At 42.6% G+C, this 16,610-nt stretch overlaps 2 protein-coding genes across 4 annotated transcripts; one reads left to right on the plus strand and one right to left on the minus strand.

The window, feature by feature from the left end:
• Positions 1 to 10,205: 10,205 nt before the first annotated feature.
• LOC115738838 (agamous-like MADS-box protein AGL82) lies at positions 10,206 to 11,240 on the minus strand. 2 transcript variants are annotated; one of them, XM_030671572.2, is made up of 2 exons: positions 11,203 to 11,240; positions 10,206 to 10,998 (listed from the first exon to the last, which is right to left on the minus strand). In XM_030671572.2, exons 1-2 carry the CDS (start codon positions 11,226 to 11,228, stop codon positions 10,221 to 10,223), a joined length of 804 nt encoding a protein of 267 aa, XP_030527432.2. In that variant the 5' UTR covers positions 11,229 to 11,240; the 3' UTR covers positions 10,206 to 10,220. The 2 variants fall into 2 exon arrangements, with proteins under 2 accessions (XP_030527432.2, XP_048129384.1); XM_048273427.1 differs by having other exon boundaries at positions 10,206 to 10,999; positions 11,214 to 11,232.
• A 2,780-nt stretch (positions 11,241 to 14,020) lies between these two features.
• On the plus strand, positions 14,021 to 16,055 carry LOC115738771. 2 transcript variants are annotated; one of them, XM_030671519.2, is made up of 3 exons: positions 14,021 to 14,798; positions 15,076 to 15,592; positions 15,632 to 16,055. In XM_030671519.2, exons 1-3 carry the CDS (start codon positions 14,155 to 14,157, stop codon positions 15,905 to 15,907), a joined length of 1,437 nt encoding a protein of 478 aa, XP_030527379.1. In that variant the 5' UTR covers positions 14,021 to 14,154; the 3' UTR covers positions 15,908 to 16,055. The 2 variants fall into 2 exon arrangements, with proteins under 2 accessions (XP_030527379.1, XP_030527363.1); XM_030671503.2 differs by having other exon boundaries at positions 14,022 to 14,798; positions 15,076 to 16,055.
• The last annotated feature ends 555 nt before the right edge of the window (positions 16,056 to 16,610 follow it).

Consider the following 16,610-nt stretch of genomic DNA (forward strand, 5'->3'; position numbering starts at 1 on the left):
CCCAAGTCAATTCCGATTTTCGGCGATTTTATATCATGCATGTGAGGAAATAACCTCGATGTGGCTTTGGATATCGACATCGACATAACTGGAAAAGTCTCCCCACTTAAGGGTGACCGGTCCTCAGCCTAGTTCCCGAGTAGTCCAATGGAATCGGTAGATTATGAGTAAGGGTGAGCAATATAAACTTTAATTTTAATATACTGATTAGCATTTAGGTTTGCATTTAAAAAGTAAATCAATAATTATTGATCGGGTTTAAGCGGTCCGGTTCCCTCCTTAGAACCGAGAACCATATAAAAAATCATCGGTTTCAATTTTGTAGAAGTCCGGTCCATACCGTTCCCGATTTGATCGGTCTGTCTTACTCACCCCTATCTCCACTCACTAGCATGATCCACTCGTGTGTAGACCCGATCGTGACCCTCGTGTTGCTCATCTCCTATCCATGGCCTTGAGAGTAAATGGGCGGGCTTAGGGAAAGGGCTTTGCATCGAAAAGCTTTGTTGTCCGATGTGATTGGGCCTAACTCAGGCCCAAGTGGACTTGAACTTTGTACGCAATCTTCTGATGATGGAAAAGGGTTGATGATAACCAACTCAAGCCCGACCTCGGTTCCGGTTCGGGTTAGGTCCGCCCATTGAAGTGGGTCTACTGCTGCCCATTGTCCACTACAGAGGAGAACACAATCATTTTCAAGTTGAATCTGAATCGAAATGGCCTGCTGGGTGAAATGTAAGGTGATACTATCGACGAAAGGTCCATCGGAAGAAGATTTAATGATCGTAAGTCGCGGGCATTTAATACAGACATTTCATGGCTGTTGCACTTGCCCGTACGGCCAACTGATTTGCAGCATATTTCGCTTCGCTTCTGAATGATGGAACTTAAGTTGCTATCATAGTTTAAATCTATGTTCAATCTACCTAAAATGATATAAGTTGTCGATCCTCTCAAAAACTACATCGCAGCGGTGGTACAAACACCACGGGAAATTTGTCCGAACTCCATTAAATGAGGGAAACTAGATTTGGTTCAGATTACCCAAAGGGCTGTGAGCCCCTTAGGAAAAAAATGAGGCATTTGGTTCAGCGTTTGGCCAAATGTTAGCCTTGACAAAGTTGAAAGCCCAAAGCAAATCCCACCAGCTTTGGTTTTCAGCATTTTCGAAAGGCTATTTTCTGGTGTTAAATGATTTCTTTCCTTGCAAAACTACCCTTACTAATTTCTTCATTTTTCTAATTTGCTCTTGTTGTTACTGTTCATCCTCTCTGTGGGAGGGTAGTCGGCGAGGCCAGATTTTGGTCGACCTAGGGCCATGAGAGGCCAGCAAGGTCGCGCGACCCCTCGCGGAGGTCGTGTGACCCCAACAAGAGCCACCTCAATTCACCACCCAAGCTTCCTTTGTCGAGGTCGCGTGATCTTAGGAGGCCCTCGCACGGGTCACACCATCCCGACAAGGGTTGCCTCAGGTCGCAACCCAAACCGCCTTTGTTGGGGTTGTGCAATCTCATATAGCCCTCGCTGGGGGTTGCTCGAGGTCGAGCAACCTCGGATGATGGCCGCCGACGCCAATTCTGGCTCGTCGGCAACTTGTGCCCTTCACCGGCTCTAGCGAAGGGTTTGAGGTTTTTACTAACAAATATTAAAAAATTGAGCCAAAGCCCTGTGTAATAAAATTTTTGCCAAATACTATTTAGCCCAAAGTTGTTTTACAAAGAAGATTTTACTAAACGCAATCTACATTTCCCTAAGGAATTTTAGGCTGTCAACCTTTGCACTTTTACAAAGTTCATTTCCAAAGCCGAACCAAACGCAACGGGAGTAGCACAACATGAAAGTTAAAACATAGTTATAGAATCTCGGAGAAAATTGTAACAGTAAATTGGAACCTCATTAGAAATATCTTCTCATGTAAAAATAAATTTGATCATGCTAGTATGCATATTAACATTGCTTGGAGACACGCGTTAAAAAAGTGATGCTAACGGGTTCTTATTGATTAAACTTATTGTACTCCACTTAAATATGTTATTACCGTTTCTTGATTAAACTTATGTAATATACTGTCTTTGTACACTTAGCATTATGGTCAAATAACGCGATGGCAATTGGGTGGGGTGCGGATATTTAGTTTTGGGTGTAGGGTTCGACTCCCATAATTTACGAAGAGGCAGAGGAAAAGTCTGAGACAGAGGGAAGAGCTAGAGTAAGACAGGTGAAAAAGAAAAAAAGCGATAGGGAAGTTTGTGAAATGACAAAGACGAGACTTCTAGGTACTTTGTTCTATTTTCCTTGATCCCATGACGAGAGATCTCTGTTTTCTCCTTGAGCAAGATGAGTTGGCTGAAACGGTCCCTTGACGGAACGTATGTCATGAACTTTGACTCTATGTGTAATATGATCCATTAACTTTTAATTTGTTAAATGTTGTCCATGAAATTTATTTCAATATGCAATGTGATTTGTTCGATGTGATCCCTAATCTTTTAGTACATGTTCAATTTAGTCTCTAAACTATATAAAAATATTAACTATTGAAATTCATTAATTCAAGTTATAGGGCAATATTGACTACCTTCATAAAGTGCATGAACTAAATTAAACATATATCAAAAGTTTAAGGATCATATTGAACTTAAAAGCTCAAAAATCACGTTGTATATTGACATAAAGTTAAGAGATTACATTAAATAAAGTAAAAGTCCAGTTATCATATTGCACATTGGACTAAAGTTACAGATCATTTGTGTCAAGTTTTTTTCTTTTGTAGTTTCAAACTTCAATGGTTATGCGGTCTATTCACCACTTTTGCTGGTGGAACCTTTCCTTACGGATGATCCAAAAGCAGAATTAGTCGTGCGCAAATTTACCAGGTAGTGAATGAAAAATGTTTTCTCAAGGAAAAGACACACATACACACACATATATATATATTTATATATATAATAGTATCTATATTGTCTGTATAGGTGTCGGGCGGCAATGCTTTTTACTACCAACCCCGCATGTCTTGTCTTTATTCTTGTTTGGCTTTATTCAGTGTGGGAGCATAAAAAAGTTTACTCTAAAAGCACCCTATGCTGAACTAAACAAAGAGTTTGAATAAGTCGATTCGATCGGGGCATTGCAATTGATACGGTATCAATGATACCCATGTCGTAAAGAACTAGTACTATTCCGGTAGCGATGCATTTGAGGCAGTAATCTTCATCATGACCCAACTCGTCCCGATTCCTAATGCTCGCAGCCCCATTCGTATATTCATCCGGTTTGAGATTAACATGTCTATAGAGAGATTATTCTAAAGTAACAACGTAATCCCGCCGGTTCACCGCATGAATGTTCGAATTGGCCAAGTTAGGTTGAGATTTCATTCTCCTAAACGCGTGAGGCTCTCTGGGTTCGATTCTCGCTCGGCTCCGATCTCTGTTTATTAGGCAATGGGAAATACTTATTCTTCGCGACTGGCTTCGAACAGAAGAATGATACATAGACCGAATTCTGTACATAGATCTTGACTTTTGGACTTAAATTTGGTAGTCGGGCAGGCAAACAATTTTGCTCCGCTGGCAAGTCCATCCAAGTTGCGGATCGACACATAATGAAGACCAACCCGCAATTAACTCAATAGCAACACTAAACAAGAACAAGAACAAGAACACATGATCAACTTCCAGAGAGAGAGAGAGAGATGTGTAAAGAGCCTAGACATGAGAAAGCTCACGAGAAGCTTGCAACTGCAACGCCTTGTAAATCTCGTAGACGAGCCTCGCCTCCACCTCCTCGCTCGAGTACACGATCCGAGGCTGTCGGGACTTCGGGACTCGCTTCCCGCCGAAGAAGTTGTTCGTGTTCAAGGACCCGACCCTGCCGGCCAACCCGACCATCATGCTGACATAAGCGTCCCTCAGCCGCGCGAATATCTTGAAGGGAGAGTAATAGATGGCCCTTAACCGAAGCTTCGGCATGATCTTGATCTTCCAAGACCTCCGTGGACTGCGGGTGTTGCCGCCGAGCCTCGCGACCTGCAGCCGTCGGCTGCGGTCGCAGTCGAGCCGCCTGTACTTCCTCCTCCTCCAGAATCTCTTCAAGCTTCCCTCGGGTGGCTTTGCCACAAGATCCATGAGAGAGAGAGAGAGAGAGAGAGAGAGAGAGAGAGATAATTCGAGAGTTTTAGTTGTGGTTCGCAATAATGAGGTGAATATATATGGCGAGGAAGTTTCATTGTCCGCAAGCAGCATGAGGGCCGCTCCAGTCAAACAAAGCCGGTTTGACTTGTGGCCATTGCATTTCTTATTTTCGGTTTTGAGATTTTTGAGATAATGAAGTCCCTTTTTCAAGTTGGTAATATCAAATTTACGAAAAGAAAGGGCGAAACAAGACACGAATAAACGAGCTAAATATGAAATTATTTGTACTTAAAATCGGGAGATTGAACTTATCTATTACATCGGAACCGTGAGAACGACATATCAATTTTTCAATAATCAATTCACGTGACCGGGTACGATTGTAATTCTCTAATTTAAAAAGAGCACAAGCGTTTTGATGAACTTGATATGTAATTGATACTCACGGGTTTCCATCCTATTGTCTTTAACCTCGACCTAAAAATGTAATTTTCAGAGAGAGAGAGAGAGAAAAGGGGGGGAATCAATGTGTGGATCAGGGTCGGGCTAGGGAACAAGCGAGAAAGGTGATGATGGTAACTTATGCGAAACTTTTTGGATGGAGACAGGAAGAGGAAAAAGACGAAGAAAACGCCAACCGAACCGAACCAAACCACACCGCAGCCCGATAAATGTTGTGCTGTGCAGGTCGTGGCGGTTGGCCGGGTCATAGGTCTCAATAATTGACCCACAACCATCAACTAAATCGGGCCCGGGGTTTTGACCACAAAGTTGGAAAAAAAACACGCAATTTGCTCTTGAATGTTCGATTGGATTTGACCTCTGCCTAAAAGTATAAGGCTGTGTACCTTGACCGTGACATCGTACAAAGTAACCGACAACCGCGAGCGAACTTTGTACCAATCCGAAGGAATGGTATGCCATAGGAAATTAAAAACGGGGGGGAATTTTCTCCGCAAGGCACGTGTCGCGATGTCGAGAGATCTTATCACGTTTGTAATAATGAAATAAGATTCTAAACTTTGATTTCAACACCATATCACGTGTCATGATTAGACTCGAGTAGTAAAACATGTTACGGCAGTAAGAGCGTGCGCCGGACTAATCAAAACCGAACTGTTGGTGGGAAACTTTTCATTTAGTCAGGGGTCTGTAGCCAGTTTGAGGATTCCCAGTCTCAACTTGTGCCACGTGTAATACCCCTATTGGCAACCGATGTTAGGTAGCGGACGTAAGGTATGGAATTAACGCATGCGCAAACTATAATTAGAGGCACGTGTGACATTGAATTAAATGACCGCTGATGAAAGCATACAGTACAGAATTCACGGCTGCCTGCTGATTAAACTGAGGGTACGAGCGTTTCACGAAAAATAAGAAATTTAAAAATATCTTTCTAAAATAATTATTTGTATTATATATCGTTCATGAAAATATTTAGGCATAAATAGTTGTTGACAATAATTGAAGTGATATAGAAATAATTTTTTTAAAAAAATATTTTTAAATTTTTTTATTTTTGGGGGGCGAAATGAGCCGAAGTGTGAGCCCCACATGATCCGGGACCAGAGTTAGCCAAACCCAAGGAGAGGCCTATGAAGCTTTGACTTTCCCGTGGCGGGCTTGCCGGTAGAGGGGGCTAAGGCCTGCCTAAAGCACTCGTTTAGCGTTTGTCGTTAGGGTGGGTTTTGCCTTTTTTTTTCGCTATTTAGCATAGGCTTTACTTTTTTTCATCGTATATTGGAATAGATTCTTTATAGTCACGATAGAGACAAGCACTCGTTTTGCAAATCAGCCCAAAGTGCCTCGTGCGGGAAATAATTGCTGAAAACGAGTTTGAACTGGCGATCACTAAGAAACGGAGGGCAGATTTTTTTGGCAAGAAGATACCCCAAGCGTTACTATTTATGTACGGTGCTCACTTTGATACTAATATATTTTTTGAATCACTTAAGTGTCAATTTTTTTGAAAACGATCATTTAAGTGTCAATTCCGGTGAGATCGCCGGAATTTCTTACCGTTGGTAGTAAATTGGATCGTTTAAGTGCCCATTTTTTTTAAAAACGATTATTGAAATGCTAACTCCGGTAAAATTGCCGTAATTTCTCGTCATTGACACTAAAATGGCCACCTTGACTAGAAATCAAGCAATCTTGCTTTCAGGAGTGGGTTTTGTGTAGGCGCGTGCTCAAAGGCGGGTGGTAGTATGAAGGAACTCCGGGGTTGAAGATTGGCGAGGGACTTTAAAAGCCATTGAAGGAGACAAGTTAGGGGTTCTCGCGGTGGACTTGATTCTCTTCATCACTGAGAGAGTCTTTTAATAACCTTTACTGCTCCTGCTCATCTGCTTTCTACTTCTCTCTTGGATCGACCACCGTACGAACTTCGCCAGGTTGTATGGGATTCAAAGACTTTCTTCTAAGCAATCGCAGCGAAACATGGTGGTTGAGTTGTCGTGCTTCTTGGCATGGAAGTCCGGCATTGATTGTCCTCCGTTTTGGAGGAAAACTATCAACCTTCTTCTTCTCTCTTTCTTGACGATGAAGAAAACCCCCCACATTGATTAAGCCGCAAGTCGAAGGAGAAATTGTCTGCGCTCGATGGTGCGTGTAGATATAAGGTTGAGATTGTACCGTCCTTAATAGTGCTGTTCGGCGCGACATTTCTCCGATGGAAACGGCGTGACGTTCATTTTCTTACCTTCATAAGAGGGAAGCAATTTGCGTGGGATTAAGTTGGCCATCTTGGTGAACCTTAGGTTTTGGCACTTGAGGTGTTCTTGTGCAGGATTTTTTTATTTATCGCGAGTTTTATCTACCAGGGCTAATCGGAAAAAAAATTACCGCAAAATTTCTAAGTCCATTGTGATTATGTCGATTCAAGTCCTAAACATTTTTACGTTTTGCTAATTAGTCTATCCAATCAATTTTGACCGGAAATCGCAGAAGTGGACATTAACCATCCTACATAGTATGGCCGACGCAAACGTAAATAAGTTTTAATAATATCTTGAATTTTACATTTTATTTTTTCTTAACATTTTCTTTTTTTCTCTGTACTTAGGGCTAGGACGCCCTCATTGGCTCTAAGCCAAGGAAAAAATGCAAAGAAAAAAAATTAGAAGAACATTCAAATATTGCAAAAAATTGTCTATATTAGCGTCGGCCGTCCTACATCGGATAGGACGGCTAGTGTTCATGTCAGCATTTTTTGGTCAAGATTAGTCGACGAGACTCAATTATAATAGGTTTAGGACTTTTTTGGCAATTTTCTCGAGTAACCGGCGATAAATTCTTTGCTTACCGATAAAAACTGGGAACTCTCTTAAGCACAAATTACCCCTCGCTCCTAAGGAAATGTCGGTCTCAACTCTCAACGTATATTTAAATAAAAAATAAAAAAACTAAGGAGTCCGGGGTGACACGTAATCATTGGCCACGCCTAACAAATTTTTTATGGTGTCAAGACTATTCCATTTTCAATTATTTGCCCGCGCATTGTGAAGATATCTTAATAGAATAAAACAATTAAAAAAATGACAAAAAGTGCGCGAAAAAATTTCAAATAAGGATCTGGAGTGGACTTATTTCAAATAAGGAATTGAAGCGCCCTCTTTATTTTAAAGAAAAGCATGACCAAAGGCATTTTTTTCATTTCCTTTTTTATTTTGAATTTTCCCCTTTTTTTCTTGTTTCCCATCTCTTCATTTTTTCTTTGTTTTCGCCGGCGATTGTCTCCTTGTCCAAGCCCTCGCTGGCCTTGGGCTAGGCGACCCTCAGCCAAGTCCCTTGCGGTCATCTTAGGGTGGCCTCACCTCAGCGGCCACAAGCAAGGCAACTCTTGCCCAAATCTAGTGAGGCCAACCCTCGCTAGATTTGGGCGGGGGTGGCCTCGCCACGATCGACAAGGGCCGGGCCGAGAGTCCTCTCCCTTGCCGATTGAAACAAAGATGGAAAAAAAATTGAAAAATAGAAAAAAAAATGACGTAAATGCAATTGATCAAGTCATTCTTTGAAACAAAAAGAGCACTTCATGCCTTTATTTAAAATAAGGTCCACTTCATATTCTTATTTGGAATTTTTCCAAAAGCGCGGAAAACCACCTACACAGCGACCTTCCTCCATATTTATAAACGATGAGAATAAAGCTCATGATTCCCAAAGCATAAGAGGAACCTAGTGATTAGTACTAACAAAAAATGGGAGATTGACTTATAAAAAAAAATGAAACTTCAATTTGCAAAACACTTGTCAGGCCGAAACGACAACAAATCTAACTAGAAGAAATATTGTATTTTTTTCCCGTCATCAATAATCTCGGAATCAAATTAGGTAGAATTCACATTCGGAAGGAAATTATTTATCGAAAGCATCACAGGCACGTTCCGTTCTTGTTTTAGTCATTCATATTAAGTGCTTCGAATGCCAAGAAAAGACCATTCGACTTATTTTGTACAGAAATTTGATCGGATTTGCTGATCAAATGATTTCAAGAAAATTATAACATGAATTCATTGATCAGTACTGAAGTTGAAAGATTCGACAATTGGGCAAAGACCCGTTGAAAATATGTCTCGATTTTGAGTTCGAAATGAAAATATAAATTTTGAAAATAAATAAATAAAATTCGAATTTATGCGGATGTACGAAATCAAGAGAATCCGAAGAAAAACATAAAGGATATATATGGACATCAGTTTCGTGACCATGCGTAAGAGTCGTTGGCTGAATTGGAAAGTCCACCTGGGACTTTGAATTTGAGTTGGACCATGGGATATTTATTCACGGTGGCCATAAGATATCAACAAGAAAGAAATAAAGAGAAGGTTTGCTTTTCTATTTCTCTTGAAGTTGCGTGCAGGAAGAGAAGTCAATGTTGGACTTTTCTTGGGTTGACCGAATCACATGATCCAAGAGGAAGTCAGCTTGCTCGTCCCTATATATACCGTTGGTCTCGACCATTGGAGTAGATATGGAAGCGCTTGGCTTGGGGTTTCTCCGTTGTCTTTATTCGTGAAATTACATCAATAACTTTTATGTTTTAATCGAGAAATTCTTATGGTAAGAATTTGTTTTTAATTCTTTTGCGAGATTGAGAGATTATTTCACTAGAAATTGGGGGCTAAACATTGTATGCGTTCTTGGATATAATTGAAGGCGAGAAACACTGAAAGTGTTTGAGTGACTCGAGTGTGGTCTATAATTTTCGTGTATCCCTTGATCTATAGTTGAATTCGTTGCTACTCTCTCCGTGGACGTAGGTCTCTACGATCGAATCACGTACATCTAATGTCCGCTTTATTTTTTTATTCTGTCTATTTTATTGTTTCATCGCTTGGTTCCGCGCAATAAGGCCAACCCACATTCGCACTAAAAGGCCCATGAAGTGTAAGCGCGGGTCGCCAGACGCTGGGCCCGGCGTATGCGAGGCCGAGGTCAGTTGGTGATTTGGATGCAAGCAAGATGATCATGGTTTCAGTTAAGGTGAAATGTTGGTTGTGTTTTATGCTTAGAGACAAGAACGATAGCTCTTCCGATACCATCGTTTTGGTCATATTCTCATGAACATGCGCTTGATTCTGTCTTTAGTTGCGTGTACGGATGGCGCTATCGTTATGTTTCACCGCATCAAGGTTGTGACATTACCCTCTGAACAAATTTCTTTGGTTGCCCACCTATTCAACAAAACATCACGCGTTCACAGTTAACATCAAACGTGAGAAAACAGGTTCTTCAAGACATGTGAGAAGCCTATTAACATCGTCAGAGTAACGAAATATGCTTCATGTCAGAGAAACTGGATTCACTAAACATTAGAAACACAAGTAGCTGAATCATTAACTATACTAACATTATCAAGACTTTTCTGTACGAGCATCGCAAAATCGCCGGCATTAAGCCCGGTCTGATCGTGTCCAAGCTTTCTTGGGAAAATTAAACAGTTGAAAGAAAACTAAAGCGACGGATGAATCCTGCCGGGCCTTTAAGCCGGTTTTTGTAGCAGTGGATTGCTTGGGGCCATTGAAGAATTGAGCCGGATCATGATGAACATTCTCAGGATAAAAATTGCTGCAGGGGGGTCGCACGTCACGCTCTGAGCTTCATTGACAGGGCTGAATAGTCAGGCGGTAAGGAACTCAATGGTAACTGGTAACGGACAATCATGGATTGCTCCCACTGTTGATACACGAACTCAAAAGGCATTCTGGCTTCGACCACCCCATCATCTTGCATGAAGCCTGCATTACTTGCATGGAGGTCCACTCTGCCGCTGGCTACAATCCAGTCACTTGTCGCCGCCATCTCGACCCTTCTCTTCTCCTCCCTCATTGTGGCAAGCCTCGTCTTTGCCTGCTTGAGTCTGTTGCCCACGGCGCTCAGGTGCGAGGTCAATTGAGGCTCTGGCAGACCTTTGAGGAACTCGTCCGAGACTGGATACTTGGCCTCCCAGTTGGCCTTGCGGATCTCGGCGACCTCAGCATCAATCTTCTTCTTCCGGCTTGCGAAGAACTCGCGCAGCCCGCTGGCGTGCTTGGCACGGCGATCCGCGGCCTCACTTCGATAGCGGCGGAAGATGCGCTCCACCTCCTTAGTGTCTGGCGGCCAGATCTCCGGCTCGACCAGGCCCTCGCCGGGCATTCCTATTGGGTAGATGATCACAGACGTGTCGACGCCGCAGAGGATTTTGAATTCCTCGGCCTTCTTCATCAGTCCCTTCTTTCTTTTCTCGAACGTGATTCTGCGAGATCTTGAATTGGACATGAGTTCGAGCTTCAGTTTAGCGCGACCCATGTTGATTCGAAGGCTTAGGGTTTCGTCGTCAAACGTTTGGGTCCGACTAAGCCGAGACGTCCTTTTCCCTTGTCTGCAACAGAGAGAGAAAACTATGTTCAGTTACTGGAGAGGGAGTTCGTCCATCGAATGATCTTGTCCAATCAAGCGAGAATAAAATAGAGTCTCCGCCTAACTGCGCTCGTCTTTCTCTGTCATCTTTTTCAACAAACCTACCAAATCTTGAGTGATCGCCATCAACCAGCAAACCCACATAGAAGAGCAAAAGAGATCGAACAGAAGAAACACCTCTCGCTGAATCATCGCTTGCCCTAGAAGTAACTTAAAATCTCAGGACGATTTAAGATGGAAGCAAGATCTTCACATACACAAATTTATCGATCAAGAACGAACTCATCTACGCAGATATGTAACGCGAGAATATGGGACGCAGATCAGACAGACACTAATCCGTCGAGTCGTCAAACTCAAAAATTTCAAGCTACAGCCCATGAAAATCTAAACCATGATGCGCCAATGGAGAGGGAGTCTCACCTGGTTCAGCGTGCGAAGAGAGAGACGGACGTTGGAAAAGCTACTGTTTACGCCGGAACTCAGAACTTCCATATATATCTCCGATTGTCGTAGGATCCGTGGAAGATTTTGTCCGTGTGAGACTGAGTATCGTATCGTATCTCAAGGGTATATATTTCCTATTTTGCCATACTAATGTTACCGTTACGATCATTACGAGGTTATTACACTCTGTATATATGTAATATTTGCATAATGATAAAAGTAAGTGGAGTTAAATTGAATATATAATTTCTAAATAATTTCCTGTCGATTAATCCGTGAATGAACATGCCAGCAACCGGACATTTTTTTTTTGTCGAAACAACCAGACTTGTTTTCTTCAAATAGCGAATTACATAAATACTTAAGAGTATTTCGTGTTATTAAGAAAAATTATTGACCATAAAAGTTGATAATCAGATATAAATTTCTTTTCTTGTTAGATTTGGACGCTAGTTGCCTGCAAAATATGAGTTAAGGAGTACAACAAAAGACAACCTATGCATGTCTTGTGAGATTTATAAGACCACTATCAGCTATCAAGCTTACACCATTAGATGTAAATGTTGATTTAATATTTAAATATTCTAACATCCCCTTAACCATAGGATGCATGGACTTTGGCCTAAGCCCGAGGTGTCAAAATATGTAATTAGGGAAATAAATAGAGGTTTGAAAAGATTTGAAGTTGGGATCTACTGTTACGATACGATGTGAAATTTTGGAAGACCATTACTCGGTGTTCGATGTTCTAAAAGCTTAAACTGTTATTGTTATTGCGCAAAATAGGTCTCAAATTAATTTCTTACTTAAATCGCCGCAACAGTGTGCACTGTTAGTCAACCCCAACATTTTGACCTCTTTAATTAGCAGTATGCTTGGAAAATTTTAGCAAAATTTCCTTGCGCATCTTGTAATTTGAGATTTTCACCTAGAAGCTGCATATATTCAGGTACTGTGCCCGTAAATTGGTTATGGAAGTTCACGATGGCAAATTCTTTATTTATCTTATCGGTAAGAAAGGGTCAGAAAGTATGACTATGCTAATAGATTTGGTAAATTACGCATCATGTATAATAAATATCACTAAGCACTGACTATCGGTCATTAATTCCACTCGAAGCTCCCTAGATTGCCTGTCACGCAACCAATGAAATACTCTTGGATTAGGGCACTTGGTATTTACAATTACGAGCCATTTCTGAACTCATCGATAGATTCAAATCTAATTAATCAAACGAAAAAATTATTGAAAACGTCCCGAACTTACTGTGCGATCGTCAATTCAGTTCATTATTTTTTTTTTAATTTGGCCAATTTAATATTAAACCATTTGACAATTTTCAATATAGTCCTTCCAACAAATTTAAGCAAAAAATCGCTGATATTTACCGAGGCGTTTTACGTGGCACATGTGGCGATTTGATGCGTCTGATAATACTCAAAACTGCATCCTTTCGAGAAATTTTCCATCTTTGTCGTTTTTTTTCCTTCATCTTTCTCGATTTCAATTGGCGGGGTTATACAGACTTTCGCATAGGATGACTGACTTTGACGGACTATCAAGTAAGCGGTTTTCGATCCGAATTGATAAGATGCACTGTATTGGAAAATTATCAAAAACTTAGAGTCTTGAATTGCCGGCTAGGGGTGAGCGGTTCTAGGTTCCTTATAGGTTCCACCCGGAACCCGGAACCTACCCGTTGGAACAGGTTCCTCATTTTTTGGAACCCGGAACCTACCCGTCATACTTTGGAACCTGGAACCTACCCTATCACGGGTTCTAGGGTCGGTTCCAAGTACCCGAGAACCTATCAATTTATGTTATTTTATTTTATTTTTTCATTTTTAGTTAAGCAAAATGACGATAAACGCTACAATATCTAAGAGAAAGTAGATGTGAGTGATTTTAAACTCTGTACGGGTTGCATTTAGAACCCGAAACCAATCCATTGGAACACGTTTATCATTTTTTGGGACTCGAAACCTAAAAATTTGTTTGACTCCAAATTATACACTCATCATCGGATGCCATAGAATATTATATGATCGTACAAAAACATATACCAAGAAAAATATAAAAATTTATTTCAAAATCTAGGGCTCGGGTTCCGGGTTCCGGGTTCTAGATAGTGGGACCTGGAACCTACCCGTTGAAACAGGTTCCTCAATTTTTGGAACCTGGAACCTACCCCGCATACCTTGGAACCTGGAACCAGGCCGGATCCTACGGGTTCAGGTTCCAGGTTATCGGTTCTACCCTGGAACCATGCTCACCCCTATTGCCGGCCGTGTAATAGCTTTAAGAAATTTTTTTTTTTACAGTTTTCTCGTTCATCAACACCGGGAAAAGTCCGACAAAAAAAAAACACCGGTAAAAGAAAAGGTTGACGATAAACTTTTCTATTTTATTATCGTATGTCATCGGGAAAGGATTTTCACGTGGCCGCACGTGACAACCGGTGTCTCCGCTCCCGTTATCCAAATCCAGCGCCGACGAGAGAGTACGTAGCTTTTTATTAATTTTATTACTTTCATTCGAAGCAAAGCCCTTCAAGCTCGAACTTTGACGCAGTACTTTCTTCATTTCGGCAAGCAACTGAAGCCAGGCACATTGAGGATTGAGGCCAAAAATCTCCACAGATCCCCCACCGCCCGTCGCCGCCCCGGCGCGATGGAACCGCCGCCGCGACCCTCCGCCTCGAAGCTCCGCCTCATGTGCAGCTACGGCGGCCGCGTCGTCCCCCGGCCCCACTCCAACTCCAAGTCCCTCTTCTACCTCGGCGGCGAGACCCGCATCGTCACCGTCGACCGCGCCTCCTCCGCCGCCGCCACCCTTTCCTCCCTCGCCTCCCACCTCTCCGCCACCCTCTCTGTCGCGCCCCCCTTCGCCCTCAAGTACCAGCTCCCCGACTCCGACCTTGACGCCCTCATCTCCCTCTGCACCGACGACGACCTCGCCGTCATGGTGGATGAGCTCGACCGCCTCTCTTCGTCCTCGGACCCCAGAGCTAGGCCCTCCCGCATCAGGCTGTTCCTCTTCCCGACGAGGCCCCAGTCCGGATCCGAGTCGGCTCCGCCCCCCGTCCTGTGTCACCCCAAGACCGAGACCTGGTTCATCGACGCCCTCAAGGGCGCGAGGATTGTGGGGAAGGAGGACGACTTCGATCAGAGCGGTGGCGCTGAATCGGTGGTTCTCGAGACGAGCTCGTCTTTCGGGTCCACGTCGTCGTCAGTTTCTCTGTCGAATTTGCCTCCTCTCGTGGCTCAGGTGGACGAGCTGGGAACTAAGAATCATCCCCAAGATCCAGTGGCAAGGTACTTGTTGTTAATGATTTAATGCCATTACAATTTACATTGCAGCAACATTAGTGTGAGATAGAAATGATAACCTGTTCAAGATTGTTTCTTCAATTGCATTTCATGTCCAAAATGTCACATTGAAAGGATAACTCTTCAAATTGTGCTTCGATTTGCTAGAAAAATAGTTGTCAGCAGTTTATTATTGGACACAACGGGACGATGTGGTCCATTTCATTGATACGATTGGGTTTGTGTTTTTTTATTTCCCTTCTTGATGGTCTATGATTTACAGAGATAGTAGCAGTGTTGCGAGTGCCAATTCGAACCCGAGGACTGGACCCTTTACTGCCCCTGTTGCACATGTTGCATCCCTGCAGAACCAGACTTTTGCGAACACTCTTGAATCGAAAAGTGGGACCTTTTGTTCTGGTGCACAGCCGTGTACAACTATTCCGGTTTCTGGTTATCCGGTGAATCCTCAATTCGAACAGTTGCAACATGTCCAGTTTGTTCCCACGGCCTCGCCTTACAGGTCCCAGAACCCCGCTTTTGCAGTGCCTGTTTCACAGTACTGTCCCGTTTATCAACTGCAGCCACAGCAACTGTGTTACATGCCAAATCACTCTTATCCCACTTACGCGGTGCCTGTGCCCGCCGCCCAGTCTCAGAATCTGCAGATGCAGGGTCCATCGCGTGATGCTCTGGCTATCGCCTCTAGTCAGCTAGCTCCGGATTTTAGTCCTTTGGTGAATCCTCCTCAGGTAGCTTGTAAGGAAGTCCCTGAAGCTCTGAGAAAACCGGAATTAGCTGCGCAGATTTTCACTACCGTGCCGGGGACAGCACCACACGCTCATGTACCCATTACTGAGAATAAGCAAAATCTCATCCAAATGAACCAAGTGCGGAAACATCCTCAGCCCGTTGATGTTGTGCATGAAGAAACTTGTTACTATGATGATGAGTATGTCGATGATCCTGCACGGCTCCAAATCTACAAATCGCAGCCACTACCTCCAACATTACCTTCTCAGTACCAGACCATGACTGAGGCGAATACTTTATTGCTGACAGAGGCGTTGGTCCACTTGAATATGGATCGCATGAAGCGGCAGAGTAAAAGCTAAATGCCACGGTGAGGCATTTCTAGCAAAATAAGATTTAGGTTTCCATAGAAGTTTTCATGTTTCCCAGGCTTTTCTTCTGTGATCCTTGTATGAAGCAGTGTTTTTGTGCTCACTATGACAGAAATAAATGTCACAGTTTCGCGAGTTACTGATTATTGCTTTATTTGTTCTTGGTGCCATGCATCATGTTTCCCTGTTAGAGGATGAAAAATGCATCAAACTCCAGTTTCACACATCATTTCAGATGTGATCATGGAACGTCTTCTCTCTTGATAGTTCGATCCATCTGCCAAGTGGAAGTTTTGTTTGAAGAAATCGTCTGAGTCAGCATTCGGCTTTGAATTTTTAACCCTAAATCAGATTAAGCTGTTATGATGTTTGCTAGTGGCTCTGATATCTCATCGGTGCTTAACATCTTGACACAACGATATGGGAGTCTCTCTTCACCAAGGACCACCTGCTGCAGATGCAAACATTGATTAGTGGCAGCACTATTTGAGCAGGGGTTTACTAAACAGGTGATGTTTGCGGCAGGGTGCTCTATGGAAGAACGTAGTTTATTCCCAGATTCTGAAAATGGGTTGATGTGCATAATCTCTGAATTGTGTCCTTGTCTTATCCTAGTAATTTTCCAGCTAGACTATGGATGTGGCCGCATCGAGAGCTTGTGATGCACATGAACTTTTAAGCGCTTTCTTCTGTT

The sequence above is a fragment of the Rhodamnia argentea genome, chromosome 2, assembly GCF_020921035.1.
Source record: "Rhodamnia argentea isolate NSW1041297 chromosome 2, ASM2092103v1, whole genome shotgun sequence".
Classification (NCBI taxonomy): Eukaryota; Viridiplantae; Streptophyta; class Magnoliopsida; order Myrtales; family Myrtaceae; genus Rhodamnia; species Rhodamnia argentea.